The sequence below is a fragment of the Triturus cristatus genome, chromosome 5_1 (assembly GCF_964204655.1).
Source record: "Triturus cristatus chromosome 5_1, aTriCri1.1, whole genome shotgun sequence".
NCBI classification, from domain to species: Eukaryota; Metazoa; Chordata; class Amphibia; order Caudata; family Salamandridae; genus Triturus; species Triturus cristatus.
Genome location: NC_140587.1, coordinates 11,844,285 through 11,859,120, shown reverse-complemented (window position 1 = coordinate 11,859,120; position 14,836 = coordinate 11,844,285). Strand labels below are relative to the sequence as shown.

Below are 14,836 nucleotides of genomic sequence, written 5' to 3'. Positions count from 1 at the left end.
TTAAACTGAATCCGAACAAGTATTGGCTTTCCGGATCTATTGGGACGCTGAAAAAGGCATTCTTGAGATCAATTACAGTAAAGAACGTTGCTTTGGAATCAATGGCTGTCAGTAATGACGAGATGTCTGGGACCACAGGGAATTGTGGCACAATGCATTTGTTTAGTTCGCGCAGATCAATAACTAATCGATATACTGGCGGGGCCTTTGGATCAGTTCGTTTAAGAATCGGAATTATCGGGGAATTACATACATTGGAGTCTGTTTCCACAACCACTCCTTGGGCAATAAGCTCGTCAATGATTTGCAGTAAAGCCACTACAGCATCTGGCGGTAACTTGTATTGTCGTATTCGTGGTAGTACCACTCCTGTCTTTAGTGTGACTCGATATGGCGTAATGTTCATGCAACCAACATCTGTAGGGCCTTGTGCCCATAAATGTGTGGGTAAAGTCTGCAGTCGGTGATCCATGTCTCGGGACACATAGTGCCCTTTGAAATCACGTAAAAACAATCTTACTCCTTCCGGAGAACAACATGTTATAGCTCCTAGGGCTTTCAATGTTTTTATACCTAACAGGTTTTCTGGACATGATTTAGTAAGCAATAAATCTGTAGTTCGTGTCAAGGGACCAATCGTAAGTGGAAGAGGCTGTGATACTTCATTAATGATAGGTTTTCCTGAAAAGCCAAGGGAAATATTCTGTGAGCCTGAGAGGGGTGCCCCTGGAACTTCACTACGTTTTATGGTTGTTCGACTTGCCCCTGTATCAAGTAAAAACTTTCTATCTTGTCCTAATAGTTCACTGTGTACATAAGGTCCTTCTTGATCTACAGGGACCTCGATAAGGGGTAAGTCAACTTCCCTCTCTAGGCTGTTTCATGAGTATCGTTGATAATCAGGATAGTCATACTGTGCGGTCTGGTACATCTGTCGTGTCGTTGTTTGTGTGGCAGCAATAGGCTGCGGTGGTGGAGCTGGCATAGACTGTTGCGGAGCTGGCATGGACTGTGCATGCTGCGGGGCTCCTTGTTGGTTCTGATCCTGTCTAGGTGGCCGTGGTCTTTCCTGTGTTTTACCTGTGGCGATATTATGTTTCAAGACTGGACAATCGTGTATATAATGACCTGGCTGTTTACAGTAGTTGCATGTCCCTTTTACAGAACCTGCTGAATCACTGGACTGTGTCATACCCTTTTTATGACCGTCAGCTGGAACTGTCTGGGAGACTAGCATTTTCATTTTCGTGTCTTTCATGCGTCTTTGTTCATGTTCTTGTTCCTCCCTAATTCTATTGTGATGGTACTGTAGCATTTGTAACATTTGTGACGGGGTGTTACCTTGCCAGGTACTCTCAAATTTCAATACTCTATTCTTCACTTGGGGCAGGGAATTTTCAACTAATTTTGTCACAAACAGATGTGGATACGATTCGCTACTTGCTTTTATTCCACTATTTATACCAAAACATTTTTCGAATCGGGCATAGAAATCACTAGTGTCTTCATCTTGCTTTTGTTTACAGGCTGAGATTGCACCCCAATCTTCCTTTTTCGTAGTTAATAAACGTGGCAGTACCTGCACTAGTAAACCTGGTAGTATTTTAGTCTTTTCACCAAGCCCTGAACCTGGACCTCGAGCTCTTTCTTCGTTTTCTAATGCTGTCCAATCTATCTTTTGGTCTCCCACCTCCCAATCTTTTTCTTTGAGTTTTTCGTAAATGCCCGCAGGCATTAATACCTTTAATATTTTCATAATGTCGGGATAGGTATATTCTCCCATGAGCAACATGTCTTTAATTTCCCGGTGGAAACCCGCTGGGTCTTTGTCATGACTGGGTACCACTTTCTTCATTTCTAATAATTCTATTTTAGATATGGGCGTGTATACAAATACACGTTTAAACTCATTGTCATCACCTTTTATTGGGTGCACTTCGCGTAAGGGATTCTGTCTATCCATGTAATACGTCGTTCTTTCCTTGATGGGCAGTGAGACATGTTCTGGGCATACAAAAAGAATGTACTGCTTTCTGGATTCTAGTATTTCTCTAATTAACTCAGTACCTGAACCTCTCCATTTATTCGTGAGTAATTCAGTCAATATATCAGGTAAGGAACCAGGATCGGAGTGTTCGCTTTTATATAATATAAGGAGTTGTTGAATCATGTAGATCCCAGCTAAACGCTGTTCATCTGGGGTGAGGTTCAAAAAAGTGTGTGCTAGTGTATCATCACTATATTTTCCGGGACTGTCAACCCAGTGAACGGCTGACCTGGCTAATTCTTGTTCGTCCATAGAATCGAGTATATGATAACCCCTTCGTTCTCGGAGTAATTTGTCAGCGGCTTGGAACGAATGTTCGGGGGACCTTATATTTATTATAGGTGTTTGGAAATTCCTGTTATTATCTGGACGTATCGGACGTATCGGATCAGTAAAACATCTAGTATTATTACAAGATCTTCCTCTACCTACATAGGCCATTGTTTCTAACTGTCCTGTGGGCAGTTCTAATTCTTCCTCCTCCTCGTTTTGTTCAGGCTGGTCTACCGCTAATCTTTCTTCGTGTATTCGTTCTATTTCTTTGCGGATCTTTCGGCACATAGCTACTATACTTAATAGTCTATCATGTTTCCCCTCTGATATATTCCGGCTCCATGTGGTAAGAATTCGCATTGCTTCCGGATTTACCCCAGGCCGGTCTTGATTTCTGATCACACAATTTATGAGGAAACGTAACAGTTCCCCCTGTATCTCCACTTTCTGGTACTCCATGGCTCTGTTAATACTTCCAGAATCTCGCCCTGACTGGACAAAGTGATATATATTTTCTAAATGTGCAGTCATTCCTACGTAATGATGCCAGGAGCATTTCGTCCTCTTTGCCGGGCACAGGGTCATATCTACAATCTACAAGAAGTTCCTTCAGCATGTTGGGAGTTACGAGTTTGGGCGTACGTTGATGTGCTAATTCTTGAAAGGTAAGTTTATGCATTCTGGGTGGCGTGGAAAAAATGTTTGTTGTACCTCCGGTAGCACCGTCTGGGGTGCTGGGCGTGAAAGGATTCGTTGAACGTGATATAGCAACCATAGGTGTGGGTACAGCTGTAGAAACAGATGTGCTTGCCGGAACTTGTGTCGGAATTTGTTGTTGCAGAGGTACAGACGCAGGGTCTTGGCGTTGAACCCCCTCGGCAGACGGTCTATGTGGTGCGGTGTTAGCATACTCGGGAGCTGCATCGTCTAAATAAGAGGAAAGGAAAACATCTTCTGCGGTTCTGGGATGCCCTTTAGGGTGTACTTTTATTGGAAACAATGGGGGTGGCAAGTCTTTTGGTATTTCCGGAGTAGCCTTAGGTAACCCTTCGGCCAGAAGTGGATACATACCATTCATAAGGGCATTTCTTTGTCTGTCTACTTGTTCTGATTTTACTCGTGCACCTTCATCAATTAATAGATTTTCTCGGACTTTATTTGAATTCTCCTTACTTTTCTCTTCCTGTCTGAGTGCTTTTTCTGTACGTCTATGGGATTCTTTACGCCATAACTCAACGGCATCTTTCTGTGACTGTCTAGCTTTCCTTTTCCATAACTCTTCCTCTACTTTCATGATGCAATCTGCATCCCAGGTCCCAGCTGCGGGCCATCTCTGATTTTCTGGTAATTCCTTGGTGTAGTCTACCCATAAATCAAGAAATAATATGGCGTCTAAGCCATGTTTGTGATACATGAAGTACCCTGGAGTGTCCCTAGGAGGAATGGGAACAGCTTCTTCGAGTACCCCTTTTCTAGTTTTGATCTGTCTTAATTTCGAAAAGAGCGGCATATTGGGAACTGATCTGATACCTGATTTTTGAACACACTTAATACAATAAAACACAATAATGAACAGTCATTCACACCACAATATGCAGAACGTATCTAAAACATTTAACATTTAGCGTTTAACAGTTAACGAACAATAACGATGGCCATTAGGGAACTAGTTACTTAGCATACTCGACATACTAGATATACTGCTAAACAGTACAGATACACTGCTGAAACAGTGCAGACCGGATTTGTGTACCCAAACCCGTCTTGACCGGCACAACCTATGTGCACGTCAGAACGCCTCCCCGGTAATGGTACTCACCGGGTAGCTCGGAACGGAAGGCCTCGGAACGGAACTGAACTGAACTGGACCGGACTGGACTCGGCTCGGAACTTCGGAACTTCGGAACTTCGGGACCTGGTGGGCCTCTGTATACCTCGGATCTTGCTCTCTCAGCTAGGCTCTGGTCGGGATACTTCGCACTTCTCACCGCCTCGTCTGGGTGTTGATCGCAGCCTCAGTCGCCCCCGCTTGACCGGAGGGAGATACAGGAAATCCTGCTGGTACGCGTTGTTGTCCGTCCAGCTGTGGCAGGAGACCGGGCCTGCAACGCACCTCCGGCGCGTGAGATGAGAAAGTGTCCCTATTCGGGCGCCAATCATGTGGTAAATAATTTAATTACCGGTACTTAATTTGATGCGGAAAGTTATTAAAAATAGCTCAGTAAAATAAGAGGCAGAATCCGTGGTATTAGAGGTTCGGAAAGGGCTTTATTCCAAGAACAATTCGAATTGTGGACTTCATATTCCATCACCACGGAGGTTCAGGAAGTGAAGAGCAATACATTATTGACAAGTAATCATTTTTATAGAAAAGGCATTACAGCGAAACAGATGCAGGAGGCGTAACAATTGATAACAGAGATAAAACCATACATGCGTAACTAAAATAGGCGTAACTGGGCGTAACAAAAAACGTCATTAGGTATGATGTCACAATGGGTGGTTCCATGAAAGGATTTCGCAATGTCAGCAGAAATACTTGGCAGAAATGCGCGCGCAGCAGCATGACGTGTGATTGACGTGCAACTAGGGGGTGAAGGGGACTTGACATTTAGCTCTATATGTGGAGACAAAAAGTCTGGGGGGTCAAGTCAACCTAATCCCAAATCATATCTAACATCCTATGTTTAAAGAACTATGTTATCCACAAGGAAAGGTCTCTCGAACAAAATCTATTCTATACTGACTATGAGTGCGTGTACAAGCGTCTAAGTGTCTACATGAGATGCGAGGGGCAGAAATCTTCCATGGTAACAGGGCCATGAATTACTTGCATGAAGACAGAGAAGCCGGGCCTTTTGCTCAGTAGCTGGAAGAAATGTTTACTTAAACTCCTAGACAGGAATGCATTGGATGAGGAGCGGAGCAGATAATCTTGAAGGTGAAATACAGTTTTTGGCAGGCAGGCAGACAGGCCGAGTCAGGCACCGTTAGCCGCGCAGGGAGTAGGACAAAGTTCATGGATACAGATGCGAGCTCAGACTGGAGCTGTCAGAGGTAGAAAGCAGGGAAAGGCTTGATGGTAGCATTCAGGGCCTACTCGCCTGAACTGCAAAATGGAGTAACTGAGCCATATAAAGTCGGTGGCCTTTCGTACTTAGGAATCGAATATCCGGCCCATTTATGGCGGATCTGAAAGAGGACATGTTGACGGTGGACGCACATGTGTTTGCGTCTTCATAACTGGAACTGAAGAGAACATACATGTACTTGTAACATATACATGGAAACGTTGGGGTCTAAGATAGGGGACATAACTGATCAGAAAAATCCATATTTCCACAGGTCATCTGATAGTGATGTACACACCCCCCATATCTCTGTCCACTGCTGGGAGTCCTCTGCGCCCATCCCCATGTCTCTGTCCACTGCTGGGAGTCCAGTGCACCCACCCCTCATATTGCAGGCCACTGCTGGTAGTCAAATGCACCCACCCCCATGTCTCTGTCCTCTGCTGGGAGTCCTCTGCACCCACCCCTCATTTTGCAGGCCACTGCTAGTAGTTATATGCACCCACCCCCATATCTCTGTCCACTGCTGGGAGTCCTCTGAACCCACCCCTCATATTGCGGCCACTGCTGGTAGTCATATGCACCCACCCCCATATCTCTGTCTACTGCTGGGAGTCCTCTGCACCCACCCCCATGTCTCTGTCCACTGCTGGGAGTCCTCTGCACCCACCCCCATATCTCTGTCCACTGCTGGGAGTCCTCTGCACCCACCCCCATGTCTCTGTCTGCTGCTGGGAGTCCTCTGCACCCACCCCTCATGTCTCTGTCCACTGCTGGGAGTCCTCTGCACCCACCCCCATGTCTCTGTCCACTGCTGGAAGTCCTCTGCACCCACCCCTCATATTGCAGGCCACTGCTGGTAGTCATATGCACCCACCCCCATATCTCTGTCCACTGCTGGGAGTCCTCTGCACCCACCCCCATATCTCTGTCTACTGCTGGGAGTCCTCTGCATCCACCCCTCATATTGCAGGCCACTGCTGGTCGTCATATGCACCCACCCCCATATCTCTGTCCACTGCTGGGAGTCCTCTGCACCCACCCCCATGTCTCTGTCCACTTCTGGGAGTCCTCTGCACCCACCCCAATATCTCTGTCCACTGCTGGGAGTCCTCTGCACCCACCCCCATATCTCTGTCCACTGCTGGAAGTCCTCTGCACCCACCCCTCATATTGCAGGCCAGTGCTGGTAGTCATATGCACCCACCCCCATATCTCTGTCCACTGCTGGGAGTCCTCTGCACCCACCCCATGTCTCTGTCCACTGCTGGGAGTCCTCTGCACCCACCCCCATATCTCTGTCCACTGCTGGGAGTCCTCTGCACCCACCCCCATGTCTCTGTCCACTGCTGGGCGTCCTCTGCACCCACCCCTCATGTCTCTGTCCACTGCTGGGAGTCTTCTGCACCCACACCCATGTCTCTGTCCACTGCTGGGAGTCCTCTGCACCCACCCCTCATATTGCAGGCCACTGCTGGTAGTCATATGCACCCACCCCCATATCTCTGTCCACTGCTGGGAGTCCTCTGCACCCACCCCCATGCCTATGTCCACTGCTGGGAGTCCTCTGCACCCACCCCCATATCTCTGTCCACTGCTGGGAATCCTCTGCACCCACCCCCATGTCTATGTCCACTGCTGGTAGTCATATGCACCCACCCCTCATATTGCAGGCCACTGCTGGTAGTCATATGCACCCACCCCCATATCTCTGTTCACTGCTGGGAGTCCTCTGCACCCACCCCCATATCTCTGTCCACTGCTGGGAGTCCTCAGCACCAGCCCCCATGTCTCTTTCCACTGCTGGAAGTCCTCTGCACCCACCCCTCATATTGCAGGCCACTGCTGGTAGTCATATGCACCCACCCCCATATCTCTGTCCACTGCTGGGAGTCCTCTGCACCCACCCCCATATCTCTGTCCACTGCTGGGAGCCCTCTGCACCAACACCCATGTCTCTGTCCACTGCTGGAAGTCCTCTGCACCCACCCCTCATATTGCAGGCCACTGCTGGTAGTCATATGCACCCACCAGCATATCTCTGTCTCTGCTAGGAGTCCTCTGCACCCACCCCTCATATTGCAGGCCACTGCTGGTAGTCATATGCACCCACCCCCATATCTCTGTCCACTGCTAGGAGTCCTCTGCACCCACCCCCATATCTCTGTCCACTGCTAGGAGTCCTCTGCACCCACCCATATATGTGTGTCCACTGCTGGTATTGATCTGCAGCCACCCCCATATGGCTGGCCACTGCTGGGAATCCTCTGCACCCACCCCCTTGGAGCAGTGCACTGCTGGCCTGGACCTACACACACACCAATATGAAGGTAACATGCAGGGCCAGTCCGTAAGCCCACATTCCTGGCGTGTGTACGCCTCGTAGCCCAAATGTACTTGTGCCGTAATGGGGTACGTGTGCAACGCACCGTAACCACGCATTCATTGCGTGTGTATGGTCCGTATCACTGTTCTACTGGTGTCATAGGAGTACGTGTGAAATGCACCGTACCCACGCATTCATTGCGTGTGTACGGTCCGTATCACTGTTCTACTGGTGCTGTAGGAGTACGTGTGCAATGCACCGTACCCACACATTCATTGCGTGTGTACGGTCCGTATCACTGTTCTACTGGTGCCGTAGGAGAACGTGTGCAACGCACCGTACCCACGCATTCACTGCGTGTGTATGGTCCATATCACTATTCTGCTGGTGCCGTAGGGGTACCTGTGCAATGCACCGTACACGTCCACTTCCGTTGTTGCGGTATGCAGGGGTTGCTGGACACGCCCCCCAAGTGACCAGACCCTATGGGCTCCATATTATAGGTTTGGCTTTGGGTATGGGGTATGTTTCCTGCCCCTCACCCCCACCCTGGCCTCTGGGTGTTGTTCTCACCTTCTGCGGCGTGTGCGTCGGGTCCGGTGCACCAGGTCGTAGGCCAAGAGGACCGGGATGACAAGTACGATGGGGTTCATGGCGTGTACATCGCGTACCGGGGCTCCGTTGCGTAGCGGTTCGCGTAGGACTCTGCTTTTCCGGCTGTGTTTGGCTCACGTAAGAAAAGAGCCGTACGGAGTGCCGTAGGGACGAATCGTACTTGCTGGGCCATAAACCTCTGCTTAAATATGTCCGGACGTCGCGTACAAGCTGTTCCGGATCAGAATCGTTGGTTTTTTTTACCCGTATGGTCTTTTGTACGATTCGTACGGAAAAAGGCTTTCTGAACGAATCGTACTTCCTAGGTTGTAAGAAAAGTTTACAGGGTACGAGTCGTACGGAGAAAACGCTCCATACAACGATTCGTACAGCCTTTTTCCAGGATCGGAATCGGCCCCTTAGTAGGAGCAGTTTTGTGTAAGGATTTTCAAAAAGTGTACATTTTGCATTGCATCTGCAAGGTTGTATGTTAAACACATTTGCAGTGAGGATTCCTACAAGCACCACTACTTGCATGTGTGAAATGTAAGTGTGTGTTTGCACTGCCATTGTTTCAAAGTTTAGCTGTGCACATGCTAGTTTGATCTGGGAGAGGTGATCAGACCAAGCTTTGTAATTTGCTGGTACAGGCTAGGTCCGGTTTTAGGGCTGGAGATTGAGAAAATATGGAGGAACATGGGGTGTGCCGGTATTACAGGGGTGGGATGGGTGGGGGTGAGAGAGAGGGTCACAGGAGTTCATTCAGTGAAGCGGAAATGTTTCCTATTATTTCCCTCTGGATTTTTGGGCCATTTTCGTCTAATTGTAATTTCACAGAAAATGGTAAAAAGAGTAAAAGCGATTAATCTGAAATATTATTGGGTGCGTAGGATCCCACGGTTGCAAATATTGTGTTAATTTCCATTGTGCTCAGTGGGTCAGCTTCCCTCTTCCATCAGAAATCTGCATGTTTGAAGGTCCAGTTAATGGCGTTGAGTGAAACAACAAGCTGCCAGAATAAATTGCATCACTTTTTTTCCCTCTTTCTGCGTGTGGTTTAGTTGAGGTGGGGGCTGGAAAGGGTAATGTTTATAAATGTAAATAGCACCACGCGGTGGGAGATTTACCTTTTTTTTTGTTTTTTTGTTGCATATTTATATAGCGCAAACTCGATCCGAAGGTATCGGAGCGCTTTACACGAGCACCGCATTTACATTACACATTCAGGAACGGGGAGATGAAGTGATGTGCCCACAATCACAGGATGTGGACGCAACCCCGAGGCTCGAACCCTGGTTTCCAGCACCAAAGTCAGCAGTTTAGTAGACGGACCACATCCCCTCCCCACTAGTGATGTATTTCCAGGTATGTTCCCCTACCTGGAGTGTCACGCAGTTTGGTGCTCACTTTCCCTCCATATTAACCCCTTCCCTGCTGATGACGGAACCACTCCGTCATGAGCCACGGTCGCGCTGTGCTCATGACGGAGTGGTTCCGTCATGCTGCGGCCGTTGGCGGCCGCTCCGCCCACGCGGCGCCTTTTCCCCGCCTGTGCGGGCGTCCAACGTAAGTGGCCGGCGCCGTGACGGAACCACTCCGTCATGAGCACAGCTCGCCCGTGACTCATGACGGTGTGGTTCCGTCATGAGCATGGCGGCGCCGCGCTCACCGGGAAACCCCCCAGCGCCCCGGCGGAATTCGCGCCGCGGCGAAGGGGCTAAAGAACAGTAGATGTTTCAGATCCCAGGCTAATGTGCTGCATAGCTAAATACATATAAGGCCCCAAAGGCGAGACCGATTGCATTGCAAATGCTTGTTTATATATAATGTTGCTTCTCTTTCCTGAATATCTGTGTTTTGTTTCCTTGTAGACCCCGCGGGTTTTGATCATAAATCTACGATGAATGAGCTTCGGATAATCCTTGTGGGTAAAACCGGGGCTGGGAAGAGCGCCACCGGGAACACCATCCTGGGCAGAGAGGTGTTTGTGACCAGATGCGCAGCAGAGTCAGTGACCACAAAGAGCCAGAAGGAGTGCTGTATATACAACCGGACACACATCTCTGTGGTGGACACACCGGGACTGTTTGATACAAAACGCCCTGAGGCAGAAATCAAGAGAGATATTGCTCGGGCACTTGGGGTGTGCCCCCCGGGGCCCCATGCCATCCTCTTTGTGGTGAGGGTGGGACGGTTCACTCAAGAAGAAGCCGAGGCTGTCAGAATACTCCAAGGGCTGTTTGGGCAAGAAGCAGCAAAGTACATGATGGTGGTGTTCACAAGAAAAGAGGACTTGGGAAATCATCCAATAGCAACATTTATAGCAAAAGATGATGGAAAACTAAAAGAGTTCATTGGATATTGTAGAGGGCGCTACTGTGCTGTCAAGAACACAGCGACTGGAGGGGAACAAGAGAAGGAGCGCAGAGAACTGGTGGAAGAAATAGAGCGCATGAAAAAAGAGAATGGAGGAAGCTTTTACCAGCACCAGGAAGGTAAGGAGACAACATCAACTCTAGGCAACACCTCCAACAAACACAGGACCCCCCCCCCCCCCTTCAAAGACGCATGGGTCCATGTGATTACTTATATATTGTTTACAAAACAGTAACAAATGATAGAACATGTTCGGTGAGTGAGCCTGGGAGGGACAGGAAAGAGTCCAGACAGACTTCCAGCTGCCCCAGTCACAGCTTGGAGGACAGGCCCTGGTGACTGAGGGTGCCTCAGGATTTCACTCACTGAAATGAGTGATTCCTTCCAGCTCTCTGAGCCATCAGTGAGAGAGTTGCAGAGGGGATTCAAGGTGCAACTTGAAATGACTTCAGTTATCTTCTTTTATAATGTCTTGTGTTTTTTAAACCACACGCACTTATGTCAAACCCTGAATTATTATGAATTAATATTTACTCCCACATATGGGGGTGGGGAGGAGTTTGAACTGAATGCGCTCTTCACTGTGCTCAGAAGCTTATGAAGAGCCGAACTTACTTCTTTCTTTAAACCTGACATTCACTCATTTATGACGGATCAGTCATAAGAGGAAACCATCTGGAAACCATGTAGAAGACACCAGAGACATTGCAGAGAGTGTGCCTACCCGTTGAGTGGACCAATGAATCCCTCCAGGGATGTGTGTTTGACTTCATGGCCACAGGCTCAAATCCCTGCTGGTTTACTCTGGCTTTCATCCTTTCAAGGTTGATTGAACATGTCACTAACTTAGGGAAAACATCATCTATCATGCAGGGCCAAGTTATCCCAAAGGCTTTGACCCTGATTATGAGTTAATGGAAGGAACTTTCTGCATGTAGTACCACTCATCCTGACTGCGAGTGGGTCAGCCTCACAACCTGATTTATTTTTGTATTGGAACTGAAAACCTGATTTATTTAGGTGATAATTCCACCCAGTACACTCAATTGATCCATAGATAATGGATCATGAGAAACTAGCCTAAGTCAACAGACAGTTCAACCCTGGGTGAGTGAGGGGACTCTAGAAAAGCATTTTTCTTTTCTAAATTGTTGAGGCTCACCAATTTGGTGAACCCACTGTCTGTTGACTTAGGCTCGTTTCTCATGATCCATTACCTATGGATCAATTGAGTGTACTTTAATGATATAGGAGGACGAACCTAGCCTGAACCTTCTTCTCCCTCTTATTCTGACAGATAATTCCACCCAGACAAATCACACGAGGTCTTCGGTTGCAATAACAGCCAAGCTTCTCTCGTTGTCTTTTTTTCTGACAGAGAGGAAGATGTCAGAAATAAGCACCCCTACTTCCCTCCCTCATCACCCCAGCCAGCGGCACTACCAGAAATGTACAGAGCATGTGGTAAATGTTTGCACGAAACCTCTCTGTAATCGTGGATTCCATGTGGGTTTATAATTTAAGACGTTGGTCCCACACTGTAATTCACCATTTCTTGAGGGATAGTTCATGACTGAGTCGTGCTGGGGCAGATTTACAACATGGTAATGGCAATTTTGTCGTTCACCAAGTAAATACCAACTCATAATCAAGGCCTTTATGTTCCGAAAAGAAAATCTTAAGCAGAAAGTTAAAATGGAGAGGGTAAAGACACAAAAATCAAACATAGTAAACATTTTTCTGTGAATTTCTAAGTTTTTTTCATTGCAAAATAAGATACTATTCCCATACCTAACTATAGCAACACTTTAAACTTCGTTTTTTTCAGTGATCTTCTAGGTTTAAAAAAAAATAAAGTAATATCTGATTGCTGTGACTGACGCCAACCCCAGGCCTCATATCTTCTTTGGCACAGAGCTCCTGCTGGGAGTGCTTTAAAACATATGGTAAGTTCTGCTGGGGATTTAATGACCCAGGAGACATACCGTGTTTTTAATGTTGCTGCGGGACTGATGCAGTCACTGCAGAACTGCACAGCATTAAAAAAATACTTGTTGGTGCCCCTACCCTTGCTAGAGAGTCAACCGAGATAAATTAAACTTGATAGGGCATTACGGGGCGTTCCATTCCTGAGCAGTGAATAATAAATGAACGGGCCGAGCAGCTCATTTATTTTTATGTTTTGGGGTTTACCGGTGTTCAACCCAGACACCCAGATCTTTTATTATTGGATTGGGCCACGTGGCTCCTCTGGCTCCCTCCAAGTGGCCCATGGTCCGCACAGGAGCCGGCAACTGGGGGTGTCCCATTGCTCACCCGGGGTACCCCACAACATTTCTCTTGTTTAGGGCCTCTAAGGGAGTCTCAGGACCCCCAAGGCCCATGCCAGCTCCCCTTGTAGGAGCTGGCGACTCTTTAACTGCTCTACGGGTACTTCAGTGCCCACCCTGGGCACCCATAGTGCTGGCATCACTGGAGGCCACAGGAGGAGCCCCAAAGACCCTGCCACCCCAGCCCACTCCCCAGCCAGCACTACACTGGGTGCTCTGCCCAGGAGAGTGTGTGTGGGCCAAGGGGCCGATGCCGGCATGGGGAGCTTTTTAAATAAATTAGGCCCTGGGGTTGAGGTCCCCAGGGCCCAAGAGAGCTTCTGTCTGATATGCCTCGTGTGCTTCAATGACAAAGACTGCTGTAGCACCTTGTGTAGGTAAGCCGTGTTTTAAAGGTTTGCCTGCAAGGGCTTTCCTGACTGTAAGGTGTATTGATTTAGAGTTAGGATCATCTTCTTCCATTATATTTAGTGATGCTGCTGGTGCTGCAGCTGAAGCTGGTGGTGTAGCGCTCGAGGAGCCTGTGTCTGCAGTATTGTCTTGGTTAGACATATAAAAACTGAACTGGTGTTAGGAAGGCAAAAGATAACTTGCACAATATGGAACTTTTATTTCCTTTCAAATTTGATGAAAACCAACAACCAATACATAGGATACTTCCTACTCAGTTGTGGTGGAAATAACTCTTACTCATTCCAGACGTCTTGGAATGTGTGAGTTAGAGTCTCCGAGAAAAGCACAACTGAGTTACTCAGAATCTAATGTTTTAAATTTGTGCCTTACTAAATGTTGGCTACGCTTGTGATTATGTACCAGTCAAACGCTGGTAGTTATAAACCAACAAACGTTGGGCGCCATGTCGAGTAGTTCCTATATCCCTATATAGGGTCTCCGCGTTAGGATCTCATATGCTATAGCTTTTGGCGTAGGATTGAGTCAATCGGCCACTGTCGCATATGCTAACCTTGTCGTAGGGTATGTTTACCTTACTAGCCCAGAGGCCACACTAGAAACTTCTTGGCAACAAGAAAGGAATAGTTTCTGGCAACCTCGCAACATGAAAACCATGATTCCTCAGAATGGTGGAAAAACAAGAGATACTCAGTGCTAGTCGTGCACGCTTTATATTCTCAGGAGTGCACAAGAATAATAGACGGGCGTTTCAATAAGTATTTATTGAACAGTCTTATATTTTGTGTAAACGATATGAGCTGTTACAATCGTTAGACAGTATGCAAGATAAGTAATGCACATGTAATCGAGCAAATAGAAATAGTATTGCTCTACCATTGTTCAATGTTCATTAATACTTTAGTGTGGATAAAAACCATGGGGCATATTATCAAGCAGAGCGTTAAAATTATTGCTGCTTTAGCGGCAGAAAACTGCCGCTAAAACGGCGATAATGGCCTTGATAATATGCCCGTGAGAATTCCAATAGAAGCCCATGTTGACACCAGAACCTGGACTTCTATTGGAATTCACTTATATTTGACTTATAGGTTTATATGTGTGTGTATATGTAGTGATACAGGTAACCTATATTACAGTAGGGGGTGCATGCACCACCTTACCCAGGCTGCAGTAGCAGACCTGTGGTGCCATTTTGGAATGCTTCCCAGGGGTGGCATAATACATGCTGCAGCCCCTGGTAGGCCTCTGGGGTACCTATGCCCTGGGTACCTATGGTACCATATACTAGGGACTCATAAGGGTACCCCAGAATCCAATCTGGAGTGTACCTAAAGTACAGGCAAACATTTTAGAGAGACAGCAGCTAGGCTGGGGCCCTGAATAGCAGGACCACAGCCAGACTATA

At 47.5% G+C, this 14,836-nt stretch overlaps 1 protein-coding gene across 1 annotated transcript in view; it reads left to right on the top strand.

Moving 5' to 3' along the window:
- LOC146829955 (GTPase IMAP family member 8-like) overlaps nt 1–14,836 on the top strand; it is a 126,367-nt gene that overhangs the window by 96,800 nt on the left and 14,731 nt on the right. The window contains exon 4 of the mRNA XM_085603994.1: nt 10,183–10,806. Within this exon, the coding sequence (XP_085460120.1) occupies nt 10,183–10,806 (624 nt within the window). The remainder of the gene's footprint in view (nt 1–10,182; nt 10,807–14,836) is intronic.